At 38.6% G+C, this 27,742-nt stretch overlaps 1 protein-coding gene across 1 annotated transcript in view; it reads left to right on the top strand.

Moving 5' to 3' along the window:
* The window catches only part of DNAH11 (dynein axonemal heavy chain 11), a 373,548-nt gene that overhangs the window by 217,672 nt on the left and 128,134 nt on the right, over positions 1-27,742 (top strand). Inside the window, exons 55-58 of the mRNA XM_077996991.1 lie at positions 6,344-6,505; positions 14,641-14,874; positions 20,400-20,546; positions 25,843-25,956. Coding sequence (XP_077853117.1) covers positions 6,344-6,505; positions 14,641-14,874; positions 20,400-20,546; positions 25,843-25,956 — 657 coding nt within the window. The remainder of the gene's footprint in view (positions 1-6,343; positions 6,506-14,640; positions 14,875-20,399; positions 20,547-25,842; positions 25,957-27,742) is intronic.

The raw sequence follows: 27,742 nt of genomic DNA, 5'->3' as shown, positions 1-27,742 counted from the left end.
TTGGAACGCAGTCTGTGACCAGTGCAGGCACTGGTGACAAGCACGGCAGCTGAGACAAGGGCTCTACTTCCTGTCTTCCCCCTCAGGAATAGGTTTGCTCTTTGCTATCTGTTGGGATTCCACACACAGTTTTCTTTGTGAATAAGAGACTTTTGTTCAGAAAAAGAAAGAAAAATTAACTAAAACTCCCTGATGTCAAACATTCTTCTAGCAAAAATTTGTAGTGTCCAATATTTACACAAGTCAAAGGTTATGGGAATGAGTTCATTGTGTGCTATCTAAAAGGGAAATAAATAAGAAAATGTATTGAGTGTGCACATGTTGAAGCTATTGGATCTTTTAAGAACAAATTGAAATTGAAAGGTAATTAGATAGGGGGGTGATACAGGAAGATATGAGGACCATGATAAAGTGACCCTGAAGCAGTCAAACCTGGGAAGGTTTTCCCCACTAAACCTCCATTCCTGCGAGGGTTTCCTCAGTTTTAGACGTGATTATTCTTGAAAAATACTGAGACTTTTGAGGATAAATGCAAACGTAAGTGATGAACGGAAGCTTCTGAAGTAAATATGTGGGAGGGTTACTACCATCTGAGAATAAACTGTATCAACTGGAAAAAACATACAGAGTGACTGTAGCAATTCACATTTTCATTACCAGATGAAATGGACTGAGTCCCGTTAGTGATCTACAAATAAATATGTACTGACGATGAGATCTTATCTAAAAGAAATGAAAACATATTACAAAGCATGGGGAAAAGTGGGTTCCTGCAAATGAGTCATAACACCTGTGTGGGCAAAAGAAAAAAAAAAAAGGAATAGAAAATTCTGTGGTATGAATTCCAAAAGCAAGTTCCTGACATCCAAATGTTAGAGCTGCAGGAAGTACATAGATGGTGATTTCAGGGTTTGCTTTTTACTTGTGAGAATTTGCTTTGAGAAAAAAGCACAGCTGCCAGAGGCATTTTTAACTTTTTTTTTTTTTTTCCACTGACTTTCCTTTCTAATCCCACTGTTGGAAACTAACTTAAGCCAATTTGCGCACTCGCAATTATCAAGAACTTTTTGGTGGGGGTGGGAGGAGAAAGGATGGTGTAGTTCAGTGAGTTTAGGTACTTCAAGGTAGATGACATCTGTTGGGTGAGGGAGAGGGCTTTTTCCCCAAATCTCCCAACTCAAGGTATGCTTCCAGGAAAGGATGTCTCAGACTGAAGCCTCCTACAGAGAGTTGATTGCTGATAATAAGGAGACACACACAGAAGCCTTACAACCTGCCCTATAATCTTAGTGTAATCCCAGCTCTGTTCTTCTGGGGACCTGGGTTGCCCATCCCTGGAGGTTTCTTTGGGGCAGATGTGGCAATATTTCCATGGAAAGATTCAGCTGATCTCGTTGGAATCACATCAAAAGGCTAGACTCTTTATAAGCAGTTTACCAGAGGACTGGTCAAGTTCCAAAATCCCAAGGGCCGCTGCCCAAAATGTAATTATTGGGATACCTTGATACTTAGATTTTTAAATTTTGTTCATACCTTGGCACAGCTATGCACACATTTTTGGTGGGGGGATTTTGTTTCATATATCTTGAACATTACTTATTTCCTCAGTGAAAAATCATGTCTACCATCCATGATGCTGCCTAACCAAACATTTATGTTGACAAGAGAAGTAGTTGGCTAAGAGCTTCTGGTAGCTGGCTCTGCAGTGTGGGCTTCCATTAGAGTCCATGCAAGACTGATTAGCCACCTCCCCACCAGTCTGTGTAGCCCTTGGTGGTGTATTCCAGATATTAACCAACAGCCCCTAAGGTGTAAAATAAAATGACTGTTCACATGCATATTATACTACTAGTTAAATTATAGACAATATAACACCCTTTTAAAATTATTTATTTTGTTTTTATTTCTTATAAGCCCTTTGCTATACTAAGTTTTCATTAAATTAAGGGAAATATAATGGGAAAATTATTTGGAATGATTTTTCCCTCACAGTAATGTTCCTTGTGACAACTGGGGTTTACCTCAGGTTATCTGTAAAGTTGTGTAAACTATCTTAGAAAAGAGCAGAATAACCAATGGTTTCTAGACATTAGCATGGGTTTCTGGAAAAATCTCACATGACACCACTACCAAGGAAAGCTGCGTGGCAGGAGAAATTTTATGCTCAATTTTTAGCAAAACTAGAAATTACTGAGCAATGAATTGGGTCAATTACTGCACTTTCAAGGCTAGCGTGACACTCTCCTTTCCCTTCAAAGGAATTACTAATGAACAAGTATATTTCTGTAATTTAATTCCCAGAGTCTAGTTTAGCTGATAGAATTTAGATTACATATAATTATGTATTTAAAATTCTCTAAATTTTTCATCTTACTCTGTGTGTAGAGACCTAGATTCTATGCATATTTAATGAACTGCAAAAACATGGAAAAAGTCAATGTTTCATTTAAGTATTCCTGTAGACAATTTAAAACTATCAGGCTGTCACTGTGGGTGTCAGAATCACCTGAGAGTGTTTGTTGAAGGCACACATTGCTGGGTCCCACCCCCAGAGTTTCTGATTATTTATGTCTGGAGTTAGTCCAAGGATTTGCATTTCTAACCAGCTCCTAGACAGTTCTTTGAGAACAACTGGTCTCCATGCCACCCTCCCAGGCCCACTCACAATATGCAATTTTACATAGTGTTGTAAGGATCCTTATTTAAGCAATAATACATAACATAGGAGAAAATATCTTCAATAATAAAATTGTAGAAAAGAAAAATAGTTCTCTAAGTGACCATTCTATATTATTTTTCAATAAATAATTAGTCCATTCTCACACTGCTATAAAGAAATACCTGAGACTGAGTAATTTATAAAGGAAAGAAGTTTAATTGACTCACAGTTCCACATGGCTGGGGAGGCCTCAGGAAACTTATAATCATGGCAGAAGGGGAAGCAAGAACCTTCTTCACATGGCGGCAGGAGAGATAAGTGCATGCAGGGGAAATGCCAGATGCTTTTAAAACCATCATATCTCATGAGAACAGCATGGGGGAAACCACCCCCATGATCCAGTCGCCTCCCACCTGGTCCCTCTCTCGACACATGAGGATTATGGGGATTTCAACTCAAGATGAGGTTTGGGTATGGACACAGAGGCAAACCATACCAATAACAAAGGCTTATCACTCAAGTAACTCAGGGAAAGCATTTTTGCCTGAGGTTGAACAAATATGGTTCAGATACAGTATTTTCTAACACATTCTTAAGATCGGATACTATGCCAGTTACAAGCATGGAAATAAGTGTAGAAGTGATGAAAATACTTGGGATCTTGTCAAATAAAAGAGGCCTTTTTTCCTCTGCCTTTGCTAACATTATGTGTAAATGACATTTCTAAAATTGGCACAAATGACAGATGAGTTGGGTGTGGGAAACCAACTTGGGAAGAAAGGATAAATATTCAAGTATGGGGAAAGCTGATAGAAGAAACCTAAGAATTAAGATATAAGTAAAAACTATGCATTTTAACTAAGGCTTGTTAGCACATTAAATATTACAGCAATTATTTAGTTTGTAATTAGAATTTTATATAATGAAAAAATGATCAGTCAGCTTATGCAACATTAAAAACCATTAAACCACATGCAAAAAATGAAATTGGACCTTATCTTACAACCTATGGAAGAATCAACTCAAAATAAATTAAAGACTTAAATGTAATATAGGGGAAGTCTTCAGAAGATTCATCTTGTCAATGGTTTCTTTGATATGACGTCAAAATCCCAGGAAACAAAAGCAAAAACAGACAAGTGTACTACATCAAACTAAAAAGCTTCTATACAGCAAAGGAAATGATCAACAGAATGAAAGACAACCTATGTGAAATGGGAGAAAATATTTGCCAACTGTATATTTGATAAGAAATTAATATTTAAAATATATAAGGAACTCCTATAATTCAAGTTAAAAATCTGATTTTAAAATGGGCAAAGGACTTGAGTAGACATATCTCTAAAGAAGACATACAAGGCCGGGTGCGGTGGCTCACACTTGTAATCCCAGCACTTTGGGAGGCTGAGGTGGGTGGATCATGAGGTCAGGCGTTTGAGACCAGCCTGGCCAACATAGTGAAACGCTGTCTCTACTAAAAATACAAAAATTAGCCCAGCGTGGTGGCACGTACCTGTAGTCCCAACTACTCAGGAGGCTGAGGCAGGAGAATCACTTGAATTCAGGAGGCAGAGGTTGCGGTGAGCTGAGATTGCGCCATTGCACTCCAGCCTGGGCAACAGAGCGAGACTCTGTCTCCAAAAAAAAAAGACATACAAATGTCCAACAGGTATAGGAAAAGATATACAACATCCCTACTAATCAGGGAATGCAAATCAAAACCATGATGAAGCATCACCTCACATAGGATAGTCATTATTAAAAAAACAAAAGCAGAAAATAAGTGTTGGTGAAGCTGTGGAGAAATTGGAACCCTTGTGCCCTATTGGTGGGAATGTAAAATGCTGCAACTACTATGGAAAACAGTCTGGTGGTTCCTAAAAAAATTGAAAACAGAATTGCCATAAGATCCAGCAATCCCTCTTCTAGGTATATAGCCAAGGACATTGAAACTAGGATCTTGAAGAGATATCTACACTTTTATGTTCACTTCACAATAGCTGAGACATGCAAACAACAAAAATGTCCATCAACAGACAACTAGATAAAGAAAATGTGATATATATATATATACACACACACACACACACACAATGGAATATTTTTATCTGTAAAACAAAATCTTGTCATATGTCAACATGGATGAACCTTGAGGACATCATGCTAAGTGAAATAAGCCAGTCACAGGACAATTACTGTATGATTCTGCTTATGTGCAGTATTGAGAGTAGTCAAACTCCTAGAAACAGAAAGTAGAATGGTGATTACCAGGAACTAGAGGGAGGGGAAATAGAGAGATTCCATTCAATGGGTGTAGAGTTTCAGTAATGCAAGGTGAAAAAGTTCTAGAGATCTGCTGCACAATGCTGGGCTTACAGTTAACAAAACTGTACCATACACTTAAAAATGTGAGAGAGTAGATCTCATGTTTTTTGAACAATAAAAGAAAACATTTTGATCTTAATATTTATATAGCTTGAATTGTTGAATACACATGGCAAATAAAATAAACATAAAACACTTGTTAAATGAGATACTATATGGGTTCATATATGCTGGAATTTTTTATGACATGGATTTTTTTAATGCTGTAGGTAAAAAAAAAAAAAAATCACATCCTTTGAAAAACGATTTCATCAATTGCCCGATCTCAAAGTGTTAAGAGACTTAGAGGCAGCCACGGGGTTTGATATCATCAGGTCTGAGCCATTTCTAGAGAAGAGGAAACCAAGATTCTCCCTCTCAGACCTTACCCCGATTGACAGTTCTCTTCCCAGTGTCCTCACATACACAGGGACTTGAGAAGAAAAGCAGAGAAGGAAAGGGTGCTTAGTGAACACCTCCGTTATTTTAGCATTTACACAAGGTGTCTCTGATGAACCTTCTGAAACACACAGGAGCTGACCAGGTGCTCCTCTCACTGAGTTTCTGTGACCCACTGTCATAGCCAGACGTCACAGCCACCCTCGCGACTCCTGACAGAATCCCTTGTGTCCCTAAAAAAACTGTGGAAATATATTTAGATTTAAATTAACTTTTAAATTGTTACATAACTATACAAAGCTTTAGATTTACAGCAGAAACTTAAAAAATTCTCAGCAGGAGAATGTTTAAACTGATTTTTTTTCTTGATGAGTGTGATAGTATAAACAGAATTTTTAATTCCTTTAAAAATCTGAAGTGGGAGCTCACGTAGATTATTTCATTTTAAATGGAAACATAAACATTAAAGATGATAAAACATTGTTTTTAAAGTGTATTATGCAGCTTTATGGAGCCTGATGAATTACAAAATGGAAGGAACAGAAGATGAAAACATTGGTATTATTGTATCATGGTGATTTCTTTTTAATTTTTATTTTTTATTATAATGTTACTTGTGTAATGTAAATGAATAAAATTTCCCCCCATTAATGATAATCATCAAAAATGTTTGAGCACAGAGAGGCAAATTTTAAGGAAAGCACACAGCAGTGTTTCTGTGTGTCCAGTTGAGCAGCCTCTTTGGACAGGTTTATACTTTGATTAGCAAGGAGGTTAATGTTGCTGTCCACTCTCTAGGGCTTTAGGGTAGTTTAATGTCACGGTTGGCTGCACTCCTTTCTCTCATTGTCTAAGACTGCAATGTAATTCTCTGCTCACTCATCACCCGCCTGTTTCTGCCTTGCCCCCATGTCTCCACAGATCATTTTGTGTTTCTCTCCAGTTGGTCACACGCTGAGAGTTAGAGCTCGGAAGTTCCCAGCCATAGTTAACTGCACGGCTATTGACTGGTTTCATGAGTGGCCGCAGGAGGCTCTGGTCTCCGTCAGCAGGAGGTTCATTGAGGAAACCAAGGGAATTGAGGTATGCTGTGTCAGCATGCGTCTGTCTCTCTCTCTCTCTCTCTCTCACACACACACACACACACACAGAAAATCCTCAGTAGATAAGTACTTTCCAAAATACATCTCCTATCAGAAAGTTATCCTGATTTGTTTAAGACGCTAAACTTAGCCGTTAGTTTACATTCTAAGGAATATGATGGCTGACCTTTTTTTTGCCATACGTATTGAGGAGGATGTGCAGACGTGTGTGAACATGGACTTGCACACAGCACTTGAGTGTGTCCTTACTCCTGCACTGACTCACTGGAAGCTCAGGATCATTACTTCCTTGAATCATAATGGGACTTACTGATTATAAATCCTTTAAGTCCAAACTAAAAGCCCAGACAGAAATGTAGTCACCGTAGCCATGCACTGCTTGCTTCTTAACCAAGTAAGGCAGTGAATTGTGATTATTTTCATAGTATCGATAGTTGAAAAATAGCTCCCATATCCCATAACCGGTAAGTCAAATAATATATCTGCTTATGGTTTTACAGATTTATGGGTTATATTTGTACCTCCCATGGCATTTTAAAATGGTTGTACAAAACAAAACAACAAAAGCTTCAAACATTCAGATTCAGAGGGAAAAAGGATGTAGATATGAGGTTATCATTTAGATTTCCTGAAGATGAAGTTTTATTCGTGTCTAGCGCCTCTCTGATTACATAGCTTGGAAAAGTGATTGCGGACATTTCCCAGGGAGCTTTGTCTTCTCATTCCATTGAGTGATAAGGTGAAAGGTTCCTAGAATAGGTCAGACACTGAAAGTGACTCTCAGAGGCAAACACAGAACTGGAGATATGTAAGGAATGATATCTGTTTCTAGTTGAAAGATTATCATGAACAGGTACAACCCATTGTAGTCCCACCCTTACTCCAAAAGGCATAACTGCCACCTTTCCAAAACAATCCTTTTACATTTTGTTGTATATTGTATCGTTCGGCAGCCATATGGTTAAAAACCTGGTCATATTTACATATTTAATTGTTTGTATGCAGCTAGCTTTATTGTTCATAATATCATTTTCCTTTGCTTCTACTACAAAAAAAAAGCAGCTATAGAGGTAAGTACACATGCAGGTATTCACTGATACCTACAGAATTTTGTGGAGGGAGACCTCTTCTCCTTTAGTCTTTTCCTGAAATGTTTATTAATCTAATTATTTGGTGCTGGATTGCTAGGGAAGAGCTGTCAAGCAATGTCTAACTTGGAAGATACATATGTATATATACACACACACACATACACACATATATACACATACATATATATACACACATACATATATGCACATACACATATATTATATATATGGTAGAAACTTTAGGGTATTCCACTACCTCCCCTCTCCTTCTCTCCTCTACACTTACACTTAAAACATTTCCACAAATAAATGAAAATAATAAATTATCTCTTCTAAAGTCTGCCAGGAACATTTTGTACTCTAACATCTGGAAAATCATTAAATATGACAAATAATTGTCATAAATATTAACACAAATTTCTTAGGCAATTTCCAGGTCTGTTGCATTTCTGGAATTCTCTAGGGCATCATTTTATCTTGTGATAGTTACAAGAAGGGTTCAGAATGCTGCTTTATTACAGGGAGAGAGTCAGTATGTATCTTCCAATAGCAACGTTCTGTTTTATCAGGCTGGTTTGGTAAGGAAGAGAAAGGGACCAGAGCACTTTGTTTCTGCATGTTGCTTTCTCAAATGGTAGGAAATTAGAGCTAGTAGCATGGTTTAAGTTGGCATTTGGCACAGTGCCTTTTGAAGTTCCTTCCCTTTGCTGCTCTTTGCAGGCTTTTTCTTGTCCAGGTGGGCGCCGCTTTGAAAACAGCTAAAGGAGCTTTGATATGCCAGTGACCGTTGACATCTGCTGGATGAGGCAGGACTTGCATCATGTTAAGTGCAGAGGGCTCCCGTCAGGTGCTAAGCTCGATCTGATGGTGTCATAACGCCTCCTATAGGATGCTGAGCGCCAAATAGGAATTTTAAAAGCACTTTACCATTTCTGATGAACTGAATTGTACCTCAAAACAAATTAGATGATTTCATTTCAGTGCAAGGTGCTTATTTAACTTCCCCACCTTCCTAATTTGTTGCGCAGGAGCAATAATTCTAGTTCAGAGTACAATGTGTCCATGGTCTTCTAAAAACGTGTGGTGTCTTTTCTGTAGAGGTCAAAAACAGTTTTTAAGTTTTTTGAATGAGCACAATTTGATCACTCTTTTAGTCTTAATTTCCTTTTTTAAGACTGAAAGTTATTGGCATAATTTAGGCACTTCTTAATTATTGACCTCATTTGCTGAGCGTAAGGTACTTATACAAGGTGACCACCTTTGGCCACAGAGAAAGGATTCATTAAAGGCAAGCAGTTTTGTGTGTGTTGACATGTAATTTTCCATCAGTACACACTCAGCACCCAGGGGTACGGGTTGACTGCATCTAAATAAATGTTTGTGCTATTTTTCTCTTGCCTAATACTGAACTAAATGACATCTGACAAGTAATGACCGAAACAGTTTGACACTTGTGTTTATCTGAAGACTTTGTCAACACACGCTACCTCTCCAAGGAAATTTTGAAATGGAGATGGGAGGAGGTGTGTAAGGAGGGAGAGAAGGAAAAGCCCTCTGGGTAAACCTGGCCACAGTGTTGGAAAGGCTGTGAGAAGCTCATTGGAGAGAGAATTGGGTGAAGACCTTGGTGATTAGTACATGGGTTCTACAACGAAAATTCAAGAGAAGCCGGGGTGTTGAAAAACAAGTGATGTTTTTGCTTTTCAAGGTAAAATGAATCATAAACGTCTTTGAAAGTGGGGCCAGATGAAAGGAGAAGTTACTGAATGGAAATGAAACAGTGAGCTGTCTGGTGAAGGAGTGAGATGTGTGTTGGATGGTGTAGAGTAGATCTGAGCAAGGTGAAAGAGGTCATCTTTTGGGGGCATGTTGACCAACCAATGAGTTAAAATCCCCTGTCCTTATGTGGTGCCACTTAAAAGTAATGACACAAACTCTGTATCATCAGCTTTTTCAGGGAAAAGCAGTTATTCCCCATGCAATCACCCCTTCAATTGTTGAAGAGTTTGGTAGCTTGTGAAGGAAATATTTTACTACTGTTTTCCACAACTGATTGTGAGAAAGTCCACTCTAAGAGGACAGTTATTTTACTGCTATATTTAAAGACTTGTTTCTCCAGTGGTCTGTAAATTCATTTTTAAAATGGCATGCCAAACACAAAGGGTATAAAACAACATTTTGTCAGTGATAGCTATATTAGCAGAGTTTCTATTATATTAATGACTTTAAGTACAGTTCTTTCCTTGAAATATAAATTAGGATTATTCAATATGAATAAAAAGTAGAAAGATAACCTTATGCAATAGAAATTGTGTGAATTTGAGGAAAATAATTCTCATTCTAAGGAATATTGAAGCCATTTAAAAATATTAAGACAAAAACAAATGCAACCAAATTTATCTTGATTCTGCCTAAATCTTCTAAGACTTGTGTCTGGGCCTGGCACGGTTCCATCAGGCCCTCTTACCAACCCAGTCCTGTCTGTGACCAGAGCATGCGGGAGGTGCACATCCGTGTAGAAGAACCTCTCACTGGCTGCCAGCTCTGGATTTTTGAAATAATTCCTAATGAATGCAGTCTTGCCCAGGCTTAAGCATACCTTCAGATGGCTGAGGGAAGACCCAAGTAGTTGTAAACATCCTTCCCCATTCTTCAGGCCTCGACCTCATAAGTAGGGTCCAGATTTTGTAGCTGCCTAGGAATCTGGACATGCATATTCAGCTGAAAGTGTAATTGACTTAAATGGAGCTGTCACTGTAAGTTTGTAGTTTTGAGGCTTTTCTCTAGGTGCTGGCCTCACCAGAAGCAGCCACACCATTCACACCATCTCCTGCTTTGTCCTCTTTCTATAAAAGAGGCAGCTGGATTTCTTTTTTTTTCTTTCTTTCCTTTTTTTGAGACGGAGTCTCACTCTGTCACCCAGGCTGGAGTACAGTGGCGCGATCTCGGCTCACTGAAACCTCTGCCTCTCGGGTTCAAGTGATTCTCCTGCCTCAGCCTCTTGAGTAGTTGGGACCACAGGTGCGCACCACTACGCCCTGCTAATTTTTGTATTTTTAGTAGAGACGGGTTTCACCATGTTGCCCAGGCTGATCTCAAACTCCTGACCTCAGGTGATCTGCCTGCCTACACCTCCCAAAGTGCTGGATTATAGGCATGAGCCACTGCGCCCGGCCTGGATTTCATTTTTCCTCCACTCCTCCTGAGTCTTCAATTGCTTCTTCGTTTTAACTTTCTGGCAGAGAACCATTGAAGGTACCTTTTTCAATAACTGAAAACTCACCTAGGAAATTATTGGCTTCTGTTGGACTTTGTCTTGCCTCTGACCAGTAGTTGAGCTCCAGAATTAAAGGCAAGATACAAAAAGCATAAGCAAATAACAATATAATGCACTCACCAGATAACTCAAAACAAAAAAACAGCACACGATTTAGAAAATTGTACTTGGTGCTACATTTAACACTTGTCGCTGCCCTGTGTAATGGTAGTAATCTTACTGCAACTGCTGTTGGTGCTACTTCTACCACAGCAGCAGAACTGATACAGGTTGAGTATCCCTTATCCAAAATACTTGGGACCAGAAATATTTTGGGTTTCAGATTTTTTTTTTATTTTGGAATATTTGCATTTACATAATGAGATATCATGGGGATGGGACCTAAATCTAAACACAAAATTCATTTTTGTTTTATATACTCCTTATGCACATAGTCCGAAGGTAATTTTATATAAGATTTTGAATAATTTTGTGCATGAAGCGAAGTTTTGACTGTGACCCATTACATGAGGTCATATGTGGAATTTTCCATTTGTAGTGTTAAGTTCGCACTCAAAAAGTTTTGGCTTTTGGAGGATTTCAGATTTTGAATTTTCGGATTAGGGATGCTCAACCAGTTCCTGCTAAAAGAAGAAAGGAAACAGAATTTTTAAAGGAGCAGTGTTGTGGGCAGGAAGAAGTACAGGAGGGTATGCAGTATCTTACTAGATTTTTCAGAACTGGAAATCTAGCCCAGGTCCTAGGATTCAAACCCTGGGTCCCTGGCTCCCTCCAGAATCTTCTTCTCAGAGTGAAACAGCTATGAACAGCTTAGGACAAGTGTTAAAATGCAACACTGCTCATTTTATGCATTAGTGAGTTTTCTTTTATAAGCCATCAAAAACCACAAATATCTTATTAATATATTCTTTTACCAACCCTAAAAGGAGCAAGAAGATCAGATAGATTGTATAGCACATCAGTTTGACATATTTAAAAATTAACACAGAAATAATTTCTGAGAAAAATGTTCAAGACTTACTGTAGGTATATGGCATTTAATGTGACAAAATTGTCCCAAGTTAAACTTCAAATAGAGAGAAAGTAGATTCTTTCACCTGCCCTTTTCTCTTTTGCCCTTCCTCCCTCCCTCCCTTGAATACAATGCTTTTGAAAGCCCAAATTTAGGATTACAGACCAGTGTAGTCTTCTTTACTGGTCTTGGGAAGGTATCAAATCCTAAATTGACTTAGTGCTGACCTCTGGGTATTGGTTTACATTCCACTCTGCTATTTGTCATTTTCAAGAGGAATATACTGGCACTTGCTTGAAGTGCCAGGTGGCTGGAGTACTCGGTGTGGCAGAGACTACGACTGCCCGAGAACTGTCACACCAAATAGCAGAGATCTGTTTATGTTTTTGTGTTTACAGTAAGCCAACTGAGAGAGTAGAAATTAAACACATTTTCTTAATGTGGGGAAAAGCAGTTTCATCTTTGCATTTGATTATGCGTTGGAGACAGCATCACTTTCCAGAACATCTTAGTGAGGAAACCTTGAGTTTATAACCATTCAATACTGGCACTCTGCTTATTTTTATTTTTGCCATCATCATGATTAGCTGCTAAATGACTATAAATGGTTATCAACTGGTTTTTATTAAGAGGCCAAATCTAGCAGGAATGATATTCTCCCCTCACGTAACTGGTTTTTATTAAGAGGCCAAATCTAGCAGGAATGATATTCTCCCCTCACGTCTCTCAAAGTGAAAAATACAGCATTGTGTAGCCCTCGCTGCAGCGGCACCAGCAGCAGCTCCTCTCAACTCTCCCCCACGCCCCCCACCAAAAAAAAAAAAAAAAAAAAAAAACGAGATAAATGAATGGCAGAATAAATAATTTATGCTAATGAAATTACTGCAATTAGTAGTTCTACAATGACCCTTTTAAAAGCCACAGCTGTTAATGTCAGGAAGTGCTGTCACTACTGACCTTATCATAAGAGAAAGTGACAAATTGAGAATGCAGGGAAGACCAGTCATCAAAGAGGTCTGTTCTGGAACGATTAGAGTTTTCTGAAAAACAGTGTGAATTACAACCAGCTGCTCCCTGGCTCAGCGAGTCTCCCATGCTGTGCCATTTTGTTAAGCCCGATAACAATAGTTATTTTACCCCATTGAGACAAGTTGTCTCGGGCCACTTTCAGCTCTACCGGAAACCACTTCTTCCATCCCCGATTTACAAATGAAACTGTTGTTAAAGAGAGCTTTCAGCGCCTCCAAGGAGCCTCCTCATAAGGATCATGGCTGGGCAGAGGCCAGAGTGGTTTTTTTTCTTTCTTTCTTTCTTTTTTTTTTTTTCTTCCTGTAAGGAGGTTACACTTGGCTGAGGAATTATTTATCTATATTGTAGAAAGGTATGTATGTACCTTTAGTTCCCATTAAAACAAGACAGGACAGGTTAAATTCCTGCACATGTCTGTAGTGAAGTCAAGCTCTTGTAAAAATAAAGTCTCCAAAGAATTATGATTTATATGAAGTTTATATAAACTTCTTCATAAATTTTATTTTTCTGAGTCCACCGTTTGGAAATATATTTGTATCAATAGAGTCCACTAGAAACCAAGAATATTCAGAATTTATATCACATTATTTTTAACTTTTGTTTTAGTAATACATTATTTCAGTTACTGGTGAGATGGATTTTTAATACTCAGCACAATCCAATATGGAGGTATTTTAAACCCACTCGGGAATTTGTCATGATGTTGGAAAGTTGATTGTTTAAAGACATTGTTCAGGAGCAGTTGTTTTTCACCAACAAGAATTGACCTATCTCTCCTCACCCCTCTGCTTGTAATATTAATGGTGCAGGTTTGAAACGTTTAACTGCATCACCAGCCACTTGTGTGCAGTTTTCCCAAAGATGTCTGGGCATTATTGACAACACTTTGGTAAATTATGTGTGACTTTCCTAAGAGTTGGTGTAGCTCATTTAATTCATATTAATTGATTTTTAGGCTTCCCTTGATTAATTGAACCTGGTTCATCTTGTACAGAATGCAATAAATAATCATTAAAATGAGGGAGATGTGACTCCACAAATTAAAAAGTTAACTACTTCAGAAGTCATAGAGGACAAAATAGAAGGAATGTATAGTGGGGGGTCTTCCAGTAACTCACTGAAGGAGAGTTGCTCTTTTGTGGGTTTTCTTTGCCAAATAAGAATAGAAATGGTCATGACATTTTTCTCCCAGCAGCAGTGACATTTATACCCTACTATCCAGTTTGTGTTTACATGAGTTCTCACAAAACTGTGAGTTTCTAAGTTTTGGCTTTTTTTTTTTTTCCAGTGACTTTGCAGGGTTATTGCTTCTCTTTGTCTAAAGCTTAGTTTGAAAGCAGTGGCAGAAATATTTCTCAGGATATCATGTCTGTTTCTCCACCTTCTCTTTCACACACTTGGTAGATACAAATCAAGTTGTGAAGAGCTGTATATGTTGGCTTTTGCGTTTGGTATGTGGAGCGCATAAAAACCCTTTGTCCTACTTGGCAAGAAGAAGGTTAGTCAAGCTGAATGCTTTATTGTAATCTCCCAAATCCTGTGGATAATGCTTAAAGATTAAATAAGTTTTCCTAGGTTATACTATAATCTTTTTCTGACTTTTAGAAAAAAAATGATCATTTTCTTGATTTTTCTTCTGTTTTTTTTTTTAGTTGTATTTTTAACTTGAAAGGATTTCACATGAACTGTAATGTTTACGTTTTCAGCCACTGCACAAAGACTCTATTAGCCTTTTCATGGCACATGTTCACACCACTGTAAATGAAATGAGCACCAGATACTACCGGAATGAGAGAAGGCACAACTATACCACCCCAAAGAGTTTTCTAGAGCAAATATCACTGTTTAAGAACCTGTTGGAGAAGAAGCAAAATGAGGTATCCAAGAAAAAAGAACATCTGGTGAACGGCATCCAAAAACTAAAAACCACAGCCTCTCAGGTATGACCAGGATGTGTTATTACTGAGTGACATTTATGCTGTTTAATAGAAAAATATATTTCCCTTTGAAGCACTACTAAATCCATTTATTTATTTATTTATTTATTTTATTTTTATTATTATTATTATACTTTAAGTTCTAGGGTACATGTGCACAACGTGCAGGTTTGTTACATATGTATACATGTGCCATGTTGCTGTGCTGCACCCATTAACTTGTCATTTACATTAGGTATATCTCCTAATGCTATCCCTCCCCCCTCCCCCCAAATCCATTTCTATAAGATGCCAACTGGTGAAATTTACAGTTTCATGACACCAAGAACACACTGCTACTGCTTTCCAAAGCCTACAATGGAGTTGGCTGATTACTGTGTCACAGCTGGATTAGGGAGAAGCCTTCTCTTCCCGGCCTGACTCAGTGCAAGGCAGTGTGGAATACTGAAGGAGCAGACACAGCCGATTGCCTCACTTGTCTGTGACTTCTTCAGTGCATGGCACTTGTCGTCAAAGTTTTTATCATCCTAGGATGGACCAGTATCCTTTTTGGTCTCAGATTCTCAACCTCCAGTGAAGGCATCATTTTCTGGCTAATGACTGTGGCGAGATCCCAAAGTAGAGTCGTTTCTCCTACTTTAGTGACTGGTCTGCTCCTCTTAGCCACCAGCTCTCTGAGATAAAAGTGTCCAGGCTCATCTGTGTCCTCAGTCCTAAGGCCCCTGCTCCCTCAAAGGGTGACGTCTCTAACTTGCAGGGGTAAATCAGGAGAGAATCAGCACAGGATGTTAATCGTGTGTGGTTCTGTACACATATCATCATTATTTAGTTGTTAAAAAATAAAGGATTTCATGAAGTAGGTGTTGCTACTATAATTTTATATATGAGGCGTGAAGAGTTTAAGGCCAGAGAGTCAGTGAGGTTGGGTTTTAGACCCAGGTATGTGGTGCGCTGATGCTCGTGAGTTGTCCATGGCACCATGCTGCCTCTCTGTGGCTGGAAAGAAGACATTGGAATGAGAGACTCTGGAGACTTTGAAGAGTAGCCCAGCCTTTCTCTGAGCCAGCCAGGACTTAGAGCTGGAGTGAGAAGAATTCTCTCTAGTGATCACCTCAAGACTAGAAATACTGGTGGCCTCAGAGTGAATGTTGTCAGGTCAGACTCTGATATGCTTTACAAGGATTGGGCCAGTGGTTTCCCCAAGTGGCCTGGGTAACCCAGCTGTGGCTAGGCTTGAAATAAACCGAGACCCGAAGGAGGGAGCACCTTTTCACATGGGCACCTTTTCACTCTGAAGGGCTCTCTGGCCACGTCCTTCAGTCACTCTGGGCCAAAGCACAATTGCCTCTTTCCCTCTTAGTTTTCTATACCGAGAATGACTCTGTGTTCAAAACACTGTGATCTGTACTAATAGTGAGTAGATGGACCACAATTAGGAAAGAGAAACCAGAGTGAGGAGGTTTCCAGGATGGTTGGGATCAAGTGGCATTAAGAATAGTTACTAGGAAACCCACAAATAGCATATCCATATTTGTGCACCTTCTCCTTTCCTCTCAAAGAATGCCTATCTAGGCCAGGCATGGTGGCTTACACTTTTAATCCCAGCACTTTGGGAGGCTGAAGGGGGAGGATTGCTTGAGTCCAGGAGTTTGAGACCAGCCTGGACAACAAAATGAGACCCAATCTCCACAAAATTTTTTTAAATGAGCCAAGCATGGTGGCGCACACCTGTACACCCAGCCTCTTGAAAGGTTGAGGCAGGAGGATCCCTTGAGCCCAAAAGTTTGAGGTTACAGTGTGCTGATTGGGTCACTCAACTCCAACCTGAGCAACAGAGCAAGACCCTGTCTTAAAAAAATAAATAAATAAATAAAAAATAAAAAAGTCTGTCTTTCCTGATTCTTTTTATTCACACTTTATTTTACTTTCTTGTCTTTTGCCCCTCTCCATGTCTGTTTTCTTCTATCTGTCTATCTCATTTAAATCAAGACGGCTTTCTGTAAGAAAGATTTTCCCTGGAGTCTTGTTGTGCTAAATAAGACAAGGAAGGAGCTCTGTGTCACAAAGCATTTATATCCCTTTGAATGTCATCCCAAACCGAACCTGTTGACTTTGCCCACTATCAGGAAATGATAGTGTTGTCACCCAAACTGAGCTTTTAATACTGTGGGGGCATCCTTGGCAAAGTGCTTGTGCCATACTTAAAAGGAAATAAGTGCTTCTGCCATACTTAAAGGGTTGTTTTCCCAAATGACAGAGCTAAAAGCAAGTGGGGTACCATCCTGAACCATTGCAGTGGTGGCAGCATCTCAGCCATAGGAAAAAAGAAGAGGAGAGAGACTGTGATTTCTTAATAATCACCTCAGTTATATATTGATGAGTCAAGGGGATGGGAGAGGAGCAGGAGAAGGGAGAGCTAATTCACTGTGTCTGCCAAGTCCAGGGCTGCTTGAGTCTCTTTACTCCCCCTTAGCTAAGAACCCCAGGCAGAAAGTCTATAGACACAGGATGTCTTGATTGACACATGAAGTCTTGATGGAAAGACTGACGGTGATTTCTTTTCATTAGGTATTTGTGCATAGAATGCTCCTAATATCAAAAACGTGGTTGGAATATTCAACAGCTACATGACAGTTTTAGAAATAAGTGGGTTATAAAAAGGAAGGGTGGTTTCCTATGTGGAGAATTGGAGAGCCATATAGCGTAAGATCAGGTTGTATGAAGAGCGTAATGCCTATATATTGGAGCATGCATCCTCTAAGGGTCTGCCTTAAGGAATGCCATGTCATTTGAAAACCTTAGCAATGCTCATTCTTTACAGTAAAGCTGTAAGCCCCTTTTATAGCCAAATAACCTCTCTCTAGAAGTCAGCTTAGGTCATCACAGATAGTCCTAGTGACCTTTCTTCGTAGATAAAGCCTTGCTTCCACAGCTTCAGTCACTTTGAATATTTCAGAGTTAACAGCTTCCTTAGAAACTGAAATTAGGGCTTGAAATAACATAATTTTGTCCTAGTCTCTTGGGTGATTCTTTTTGCTTTATTTCTATTTTGAGATGATAATAGATTGAGAAGAAATTACAAAACATACTACAGACAGGTCCCTGTCACATCTTATGGGTTCAATGGTAGGTTCATCCTGCATAACTAGTACAATGTCAAAACCAGGAAAATGGCATTGGTACAATCCACAGACCTTATTCAGATTTCCTGTTTTACTTGTACGTGTGTGTGTGTGTGTGTGTGTTTAGTTTTATGCAGTTTTATCACTTGTAGGTCTGGGTGCTCACACAGTCAAGACACAGAAAAGTTCCATCTACAGAAATATTCCATGTTACCATTTTATAACCACACCTACGTCACCCCCACTTCCTCCCCACCTCCTGAATCCTAGTTCCTGGCCATCACAAATCTATTCTCCATTTCTGTAATTTTGTCATTTCAAAAATGCTATACAAATGGAGTCATAAAATATGTAACCTTTGGTTATTGGTTTTCTTCACTCAGCATAATTTTCCTGAGATCCAGCCAAGGTATTAGGTGTATCCATAATTTGTCCTTTTTTATTGAATAGTATTCCACAGAATGGAAGTAGCACAATTTAACCATTCAACCACTGAAGGGCATCTGGGTTATTTCTGGGTTTTGGCTATTATAAATAAAGCTGTTATGAATACTCATGTATAGGTTTCTTTTTGTAGACATAAATCCACAAATGACCAAAAATGAATTGTTTGGTACTTGCATGTTTACATTTATAGAAAACAGGCAAATACTTTCCAGAATGGCTGTGACATTATACATTACTACCAGCAGTGTATGAGAGAGCCAGTTTCTCAGCTTCTTTGCAATAATTTGGTGGTATCTCTGATTTTTATTTTACCCATTCTAATAGGTGTGTTTTTACTTGCATTTTCCTGATGGATGATTCTTTTGACTATGGCCTAACATAACACTAGTTTCATATGGCTAAAAAGAATGGAGAAGCATGTCAGTATGCAAAGTTACCCTGAATTCATAGAGAGGCTGAAAAATCAGTCATAGCTTAATCTATAATAGTACAAGTAGCAGTCATAGTAGTAATCATGCTTTTTAGGTAGAGTGTGAATATACTGTGTTGGATGGAAACTACAAGATTACTTGGATATAGTAATGGGATGTTGTTCCACAAGATGAAACCACTGAAATGTCTTTAGCAATTGAGTTAAAATAAATGGTTATGATTGTTCTTTGCTGCTGTGATTTTTAAAAATGGTAATACTTACACTTTTGGAAGAGAAATGTAATGAAGAGAGAATTATTGTGATGTATAAAGCTGCTTTCAGATATTTCTGAGAACTGAGTCATGTCTTTTTCTCTATTACCTCACTTCTGCTTTTAGTTACATGACCTTCAAACTGAGGAACCTAGTAATGCCTTCTGAACCTAATGAAATTTTAGCTCAAAAAAGTGGACGGTTCTTTTTAGCAGATGAATTTATGGATTCCTTGGAAGGCTAAGTTCTCCAAGAGCTCAGTAAGGTTATTTAGTGATAGACCAATGGGAGACATGTATGTCCCTGAAGCTCACTGAGTTTTGGCCACAGCATAGTAATACCTCAAACACACGGTTTGCTCTTCTTAGTAGGTATTAAGTTGAATATTGGGTTAGCTTCACGATCATCAATGAGGTGAAAAAAATCAACAGGGCCATTTTCCATTTGATGGGAAGAGGTGAGACCTATCAGTGGGCATTTTATGTGTGTGTGGGTTTTTTTTTGAGACGGGACTCTTGCTCTGTCGCCCAGGCTGGAGTGCAGTGGCGCGATCTCCACTCACTGCAAGCTCCGCCGCCTCCCGGGTTCACGCCATTCTCCTGCCTCAGCCTCCCTAGAAGCTGGGACTACAGGCACCCGCCACCACGCCCAGCTAAGTTTTTTGTATTTTCAGTAGAGATGGGGTTTCACCATGTTCGCCAGGATGGTCTCGATCTCCTGACCTCGTGATCCGCCCGACTCGGCCTCCTAAAGTGCTGGGATTACAGGCGTGAGCCACCGCCGCGGCCACAGTGGGCATTTTAATATGCAGCCAATTAATCTGCAGTCAGGCAAGGAGTATTCATGTCTTCAATTTACTGAAGCCTCCAGCAACCTTCTGTTGGACAGTGAAGAGGCATAGTTCTTCCAGGTCGTGACCAAGTATGTCTTCCCACGACCTCTGCTTCCTTGAGCCCGAGCTGCCTAGAACCCAAAAGCAGACATGGCTGGAGGAGCATGCGGTCAGACAGAGGGAAGAGCAACTTCCCGACTCAACCTCTTAGTACTGACAAAAAATAATTATATGTCCTGCAAAATCATTGGAAAATATTCTGTTTGTTCTCACGTGGAGAAAAGCAATGTGGCTGCATTTGTGCAAATCAGAAGACAGTGAAAATCAGGGTAGAGACAGATGCAAGATACAAATTGTTAGGAATCCCTGAATTCATTCCCAATCATAAGCTCTACCTGGGATTTGTTGTGAACAAGGCCAGTGACGTCAGACTTTTGCTTTAGGTGGGAGATCTAAAAGCCAGACTTGCCTCTCAAGAAGCCGAGTTGCAACTGAGAAATCACGATGCGGAAGCTCTGATCACAAAGATCGGCCTTCAGACGGAGAAAGTGAGCCGGGAAAAGACTGTGGCTGATGCTGAGGAGCGAAAGGTCAGGCTAATTCCACCATTTAGAGTACTGAGCTATATTTAGCACAAAATAAACCTTGGTAGGTGAACAATTTTGAACAACTTCCTCTCCAGGGAGCGTAAAGTCTAAAGAATTATTATAGTTACACATGTAACAGCATTTCACACCATGATTACCACTTGACCTTTCTTTACATTATGCATTTCCCCAACCTTTTAGCTCTTTTAATGATATGAAAGAACAATAAATACTGAGCTCATTCAAGCATATAATGGATGTGGATCTTGAACATCAGGCCTATTTGTATTACAGTAAAGGTCAGGAAGTCACCTCTGAGGTTTTTAAAGGTTTCCACTTTTTAGGCAAATTGAACAACTCAATTGTTAACAAAGCCCATTCCATCACTTTGCAAGATGGTTTTCAAATTTTGCATTTTAATAATACAACTGGAGTTTATTATTAAGTCCTAAGCTAAATTTGTTCTTTTTGATTCGATTGAGGCCCTGGCATTCTGTATTACGTTTTATTGTTGGAAATAATTCCTTTTAACATTATATAGATTCTGCTTGCTTTCTACTCAGGTTTCTAGCAATTCTGAAATAAATACAATGTCTTTTGTCATCTTCTTTTACCAAAACATCAGCTACAAATGGAAGACATAGTTTTGTACATCTGATTTCTCAAAAGAAATACCATAGTAAACAAAAAATTTAATATATATTTATTTAAAAATTGAGTGTATATGTTTAAAGTAAAAATTTCTTATTTTAGACAAAAGATTATAATCAGGGCCTAATTAATAAAAAGTTGTAAGTTGCTAACATTCTCACAGCCATTGAATCGGTAGTGATTATGCCATTTTTCTTACCTTTTAGGTTACCTGAAAATATGTGAGTTTTTCTAGTGGTGTTGCCATTCATATACAATTGAGTTGTTTTTCTTTTTTTCCAATGTGTATTGAGCGTGTCTTCCTTGCACAACTAAAGAGTTGAAAAGTTTGTTGAACATCAAAACTGTAAACAGACAGTTTTAAGAAATAAGATTATGGCATTTAAAATTGAAGATAAGACACATTTGGCACGCCCTATGTGATCAGCAGGCATAAAATTCCTAATTTGAGTTGTAAATGTTTCTGTTGAGTTGCAGATAAGTGGAGAATGTCCTTAAAAGTATATTATTGGACTGGGCACAGTGGCTAATGCCTGTAATCCCTGCACTTAGGGAAGCAGAGGCAGGAGGATTGCTTCAGCCCAGGAGTTCGAGACCTGCCTGGACAACATAATGAGACCCCATTCTCCATCAAAGAGGAGCAAAAAAGACAAAGTATATTATTACATTGAGCAATTAGTTATCACACATGATACAATCACCATGAGCTAATTCTACCCAGGGAGTATTTTTCAGGTATTACACAAACGTGTGATGTTCTAGTGGTTATTATATCATAACTTATCATCACAGATACTTTTGGAAACTTAAAATATAAAGAGGGGTTTTTTTTGCATTTTTACATGTGAATTCTTAAGGAAAAATTTCCCTCATAAAAGGAGAAAGAAGTTTTAGCAAATTAGAACTCATCTGACAGGTTGTTTAGTGAACTTCAAACACAAAGAAGGCACATACTATTTTTTATGTTTAATCCATACCAAGACATAAAAATAATACTTCTAAGCATTTTCATTGGAGCTTAATTTAATTATAAATAACAAATATTAACGTCTATTTTTTCACCAGGCACTGTTGTAGACTATTAGGGATATTTCACAAGCAGGGTGCTCTCGTGTAGATTACATTGCAATGGAAAAGACTGACAGGAGACAAGTCACACATTGAGAAGCTGGATATATCGAGATAGGTGCTCTGATGAAAATCAAGTAGAGAGACATGATGGTGGGAAGGAACTACTGTAAATTAGGTATTCATGGAAGAAAGTTCTTTCGTAATTAAACTAGGAAGCATCTAGAAATTCATCAACACCTGAGTCCCTGCTGTGGGCTCACATTTGTCATATGTTCAGCAATGTGCTAGATACTATGCTATGCCATACTAAAGGGGGTGAATATGGACTGTTTCTGGTCCTATGAAATTGGGGTCTCAAGTCTTCAAACATAGGCACTAATTTAAAAGTAATGCTTCACAGCTCACAAAGTACACAGCCACGTTTAATATGATTAAACTAATGTTGGGGTTAGAGAATGTCTTGCCGTGAACCTCGACAGCCCATGTAGAGAAGCAGGTTGAAATCATTGCTTCAAATCTATAAGGTAATCAAGGGCAATTTGAACCACTGACATTGCCAGCAATGACTTCAAGTGACACAAGCATCATCAAGCCTGTGAAACTTAGTTCTTCTTCCACCTTGGTTTGGCTTCTTAGCTCCAAATTCTAAAATGCTAAGAATTCTCTGATTGCTTTCCAACTGTGTTCTCCCTTGAGTGGAGTGTAAACCTTCATGAGTAGAGGCACCTTCTAAATTGAAGCGCTAATATCATCGCTTCAAAAGTTGAGCATCAATCTTGATTTGGAATGGCTATCAGTTTTTGTGTGTGTTTCTGTTCTGAATGTGGGTGGGCCTGGGTTTTAGAGGATCATAAGGAAATTCTTACAATCCAAAGGCTGATAAGTGTACTGTGTCAGCTTGCCAAGGCTGCCATGACAAAAATACCACATGGGGTCTTTTGGGAGATTGGGAGGCTTAAACAGTAGAAGTTTATTTTCTCCAAGTTCTGGAGGCTGGAAGTCCAAGATCAAAGTATTGGTAAGTTAGGTTTCTCTTTCTGTGACTTGCAGATGGCTGCCTTCTGCTGTGTCCTCACGTGATCTTTTCTCCGTGATTATTTCCACTGATGTCTCTTGTGTGTGTCCGAACTTCTCACCCCAGTCAGTTTGGATTAGGGCTCACGCTAATGACCTCCTTGTAAAGGCCCTGTCTCCAAATACAGTCACATTCTGAGCTTGGGTCTTCAACATATGAATTTTGGGGGGGACACAATTTAGCTCATAACAAGCAGTTTTTGGGACTTCATTCTGTTTATCCTCTCCCTGTGTTCACCACTAAATCTTAAGAACTTCTGCAAGGGGCTGTTGATGAATGCAAGGCAGAGAATTTCTTGTCTGCCCATGGGTGAAACTGTCTCCAAATTCCTGCTTTAACTTACAGGGTAAGGGAAAAGCACACTCTCTAGGCACTCCATGCAACTCTTCTCTTGTTTTATAGGTTGAGCATTGCTGACCAATACCTAGGAGCCACTGGGCAAAGGAAATTGTACACTGGCTTAACAGCTTACTGAGATATACAGAATTTTCACTCCTCTAGTATTGTTGCACCTTAGGGTGAGAGGTATTGAGAATGAGAAATAAGTTGACCAACCTGAGAATTTTCTTCATTTGTATGAGTGGGTTTTTATTTAATGTTCAAAATTGTTTTGTTTATAAAAATTACCCAAACGAAAAATACTCCATTAATAGTAAAGGAGTCAGAAATGAGTAGCAGCTACTAGGCTGATAGAAATAGCACTTTAGCCAGGCGTGGTGGCCCATGCCTGTAATCCCAGCACTTTGGGAGGCTGAAGCAGGCGGATAACTTGAGGTCAGGAGTTCAAGACCAGCCTGGCCAACACAGTGAAACCCCTCTAGTAAAAATATAAAAAATCAGCGGGGTGTAGTGGAGCGTGCCTGTAATCCCAGCTACTTGGGAGGCTGAGGCAAGAGAATTACTTGAATCCAGGAGGTGGAGGTTGCAGTGAGCCAAGATCATGCCACTGCACTCCAACCTGGGTGACAGAGCGAAACTGTGTCTCAAAAACAAAAAAAAAAAAAAAAAAAAAAGGAAAGAGCACTTAAAAGAAGTACTCTTTAAGGTTTTATCCAGTACTAAAAACCTATGATCCTGAGTCCAATTTAAAATGATTTTTTAATGATGCCATTATAAATGGCAACAAATAGCATTTATAGATTCACTGTATCCTTATGGTAATTACATAAACCTGAGGTGATAACTCCTTTGCTCACATAAACTCGTTTATCTGTAGCAGTGTTCTGTAGCATACAGAAAATTTTCATGGTCCATTCCTGGCAGTTTTTGAGGGTTGTGGTTTTTGAGTAGTTCTCAGTAAACATGCAGGGTTTCCTTATTTACATTAACGATAGCTGTGTGTGTATTAGCAGGAGGTCACATATCTACCCCGAACCAATTATCTTCATAAAAGGTACAGTACACAGCAAAATAATGGTTAATCAGGAGAAGCGTAATTACTGCTAATAAAGCTGTAGTAGACAACATAATTTGTTGTGAGCAGTGTTTAATTTTATGGTATAGTTAAACTTGTTCATTTCAAACACATCTGAAGAAATATACTTTTGTTCACACTTTATATTCCACAATCACCATCACCACAGGAACCATCTCCCATGGTGGCTAGATCCTGGTGCCTAGTGCCACAGCTTTGAAATTCAAATTTCTACTGAGGACTAAAAATTCACTCTTCCTGGCCTTTCAGATTCTATAGGTATCTTAAGGGGAGGATAAGCCACCTCCCACCTCCGCCCTCGCTTCTCATTTTGGTTTGGTTCAGGTTTACCAGCATGAGTTTCCTCTATATTATATATCATGTCAGAAGGCTGATGCAGCACCCTCTGTGTCCTGGGAAGAGGTGCCACTGGATCCACAAGAGGAGAGTGGGTATCAATGTTATCGTTCCAATACCAAAGGCAGATGTGGGCTCTTGCATCTGTGGTTTCTTACCATGTCCTTGGAGCAACCAGTAGTTTTCACTAACATTTTATTTATAGTTAGGCATGCAATCCACAACCACAGAATAGAATATATTGTAGATAGTTGATCAAAAGAGCTTCAAATCTGTTCTTTAGTAATAGCCAACATGGCTTCTAAGCAAAAGTTAGCAAAAATTAGAGAATCCTAGCAAGAATATTTTGTGGTCTAGGTTACTAAGCTAACCCAGATGTTTGTTAATCCAGGACTCTTTAAAAAAGAAAACTGAAGAACAGAGGAATCACTTAATTTTGCTTTTACTATTAGTGGTACCTTATAATTAAATGAGTCAAAGCTTTTCTTGGAGCATTTTGAAACTTGAATCCATTTATATTGAGATTTGTTACTGTGTGTTTTTTACATTTACAAAACTTTGTATACATACTATGCCTAAAGGCAAATTAGTCTATTTAACAAATTCCTCACCTGTTCAAAGTACAGAGAAATGAATTATTTAGCAGTGCATCTGAGTCAACCTCCATTTCTCTTTAGAGATATCTGTGATAATAATTTGTATAGCTTTGTGTGCTTTTTGTCTCTAATTAGGTGACAGCCATTCAGACTGAAGTGTTCCAGAAACAGAGAGAATGCGAGGCTGACTTACTCAAGGCTGAGCCTGCACTGGTGGCTGCTACAGCTGCACTCAATACACTCAACAGGGTAAAGATGATTTATTGGTCCCTGAGTTTCTTCAGAGTAATATTTAAAGCTTATTAGACTTTGACTAACTGAACTGAGAGTGTAGCCCATGCAGCGAAAAAGTATTTTAAAAGGAAAGAAACACCCATGAAATATTAAAGTTGAAACAAACCTTTGAGGTTGTCATTATAGTTCAACTTTTTTTTTGCCATCCAGGACTCTGTGCTACAGCAACCCAATAAGCAGTCTCCTTTGGAATATTTCCAACAGCATGGGATTTATACTCTTACGAAAGGCAACTGGATTGTTGGTAACTGGATTTGACCCAAATCCAATTTTTCATATCATGTGTTGCTTTAAGAACTAGGCCAAGGATTCTTTATTTCCTCTGGAATATAAAGAGTAGCACTGATGAGAGACCCTCATGGAAAGAACAATGGGAGCAAAGATACATAGGTTTGGTCCCCACCATTTCTTTGAGTTTCGTGGTTTTGGTGAAACCTCCCTAAGCACTCAAATTCTTAGAAAGTAAGCTGTGTTCATCACAAGCATATTGTTAGGGAAAGTGAAATGGAGGGCAGTGTTCTTTTAAGAGCCTGCAGCTAATCTCATCCTGGGGTCTTCTCCCAGTCCTCTGGGGAGAGCTCAGGAAATCACTGGGCCTGAGATTCTTCAGATTCCATTTCAAAAAGTAAAGAATCTAGATCTTCACTGTTCTTCATAGAAATACTGAATTCGTTTTCTAAGTATTTTTTTGAAGAAAATAATTTTGACTGTGACTAAAGAGATACTTACATGGGTATTTCTTACAGTATTTCCATAAAACTGAAAAATGTTAAATGGAAACATACCATGATAGAATTCCAATTATTACACCTTCAAATACCCTTATGCCTTTAAAATAATATTGTTAAATGCTAATTAGCAATGTGACACATTAACCATGATATATTAAGTGAATAAAGCAGATTATAAAATAGGGTATTTCATATGACTAATTCTTTTGGTAAGAATATGTGCACAGAAAAAGACTGGCAAAAAGTAAGATTAATTGGTTATCTCTGAGTAATGGAATATTTATTTTCTTTATTGTGTTTCTCTAAATTTGCAAATTTTTCTCTGAATAATTACTCTTTACTCAGGCAAAATAGCACCACTTATAAAGCTGTGTATATTTATAAATTATAAAAGAATCTTGGTTAGCCAGCTCTCAATTATTAGCATATTTTAAGTATTTGTTTTTGTTCTTGCTTTCACTCTCTTTCCATTCTTTGTAATCATATACCAAATAAATAGGCAGCTTCTGATAAGGGAGCAGAATCAGGTTCAACATTTGATAAGGTTTTATAAGCAAGGGTGTATTACATAGCACATAAAATATCATAGGAAATACCTGGTTGGTTTTGGTTTTTAAATCATGTATTAAATATCATAAGCCTACATGAGCTTCTTATATGTGCTAGTTCCTGCCTCATAGTATTTGCCCTGATACCATATAATTTATACTATTAACATCATCTGTTGGATTAATCAATGGTCTGACCTGAGGCGATAAAGGAGTAGAGAAGAAGGTTCAGCCTATCTTGGCCCTCTCCTAGTTGAGAGTCCCTGTAGTGTAATGGAAGATATTTCTTGCTTGTACATGTAAGACAGAAAAACAAACCTAAGAGACACTGAATTAAGGAATTATGTGTCTGGGAGGGGTTTGGTTAAGATGCAAATCTATTACATAGTGGGACAGAACCTATAAATATCTTACAACATATACACACATACACACACGTGTGTGTATGTCCTGGTCTCAGTG

This window comes from Macaca mulatta, chromosome 3, assembly GCF_049350105.2.
Source record: "Macaca mulatta isolate MMU2019108-1 chromosome 3, T2T-MMU8v2.0, whole genome shotgun sequence".
NCBI classification, from domain to species: Eukaryota; Metazoa; Chordata; class Mammalia; order Primates; family Cercopithecidae; genus Macaca; species Macaca mulatta.
This window is presented reverse-complemented; position numbering and strand designations above follow the sequence as displayed.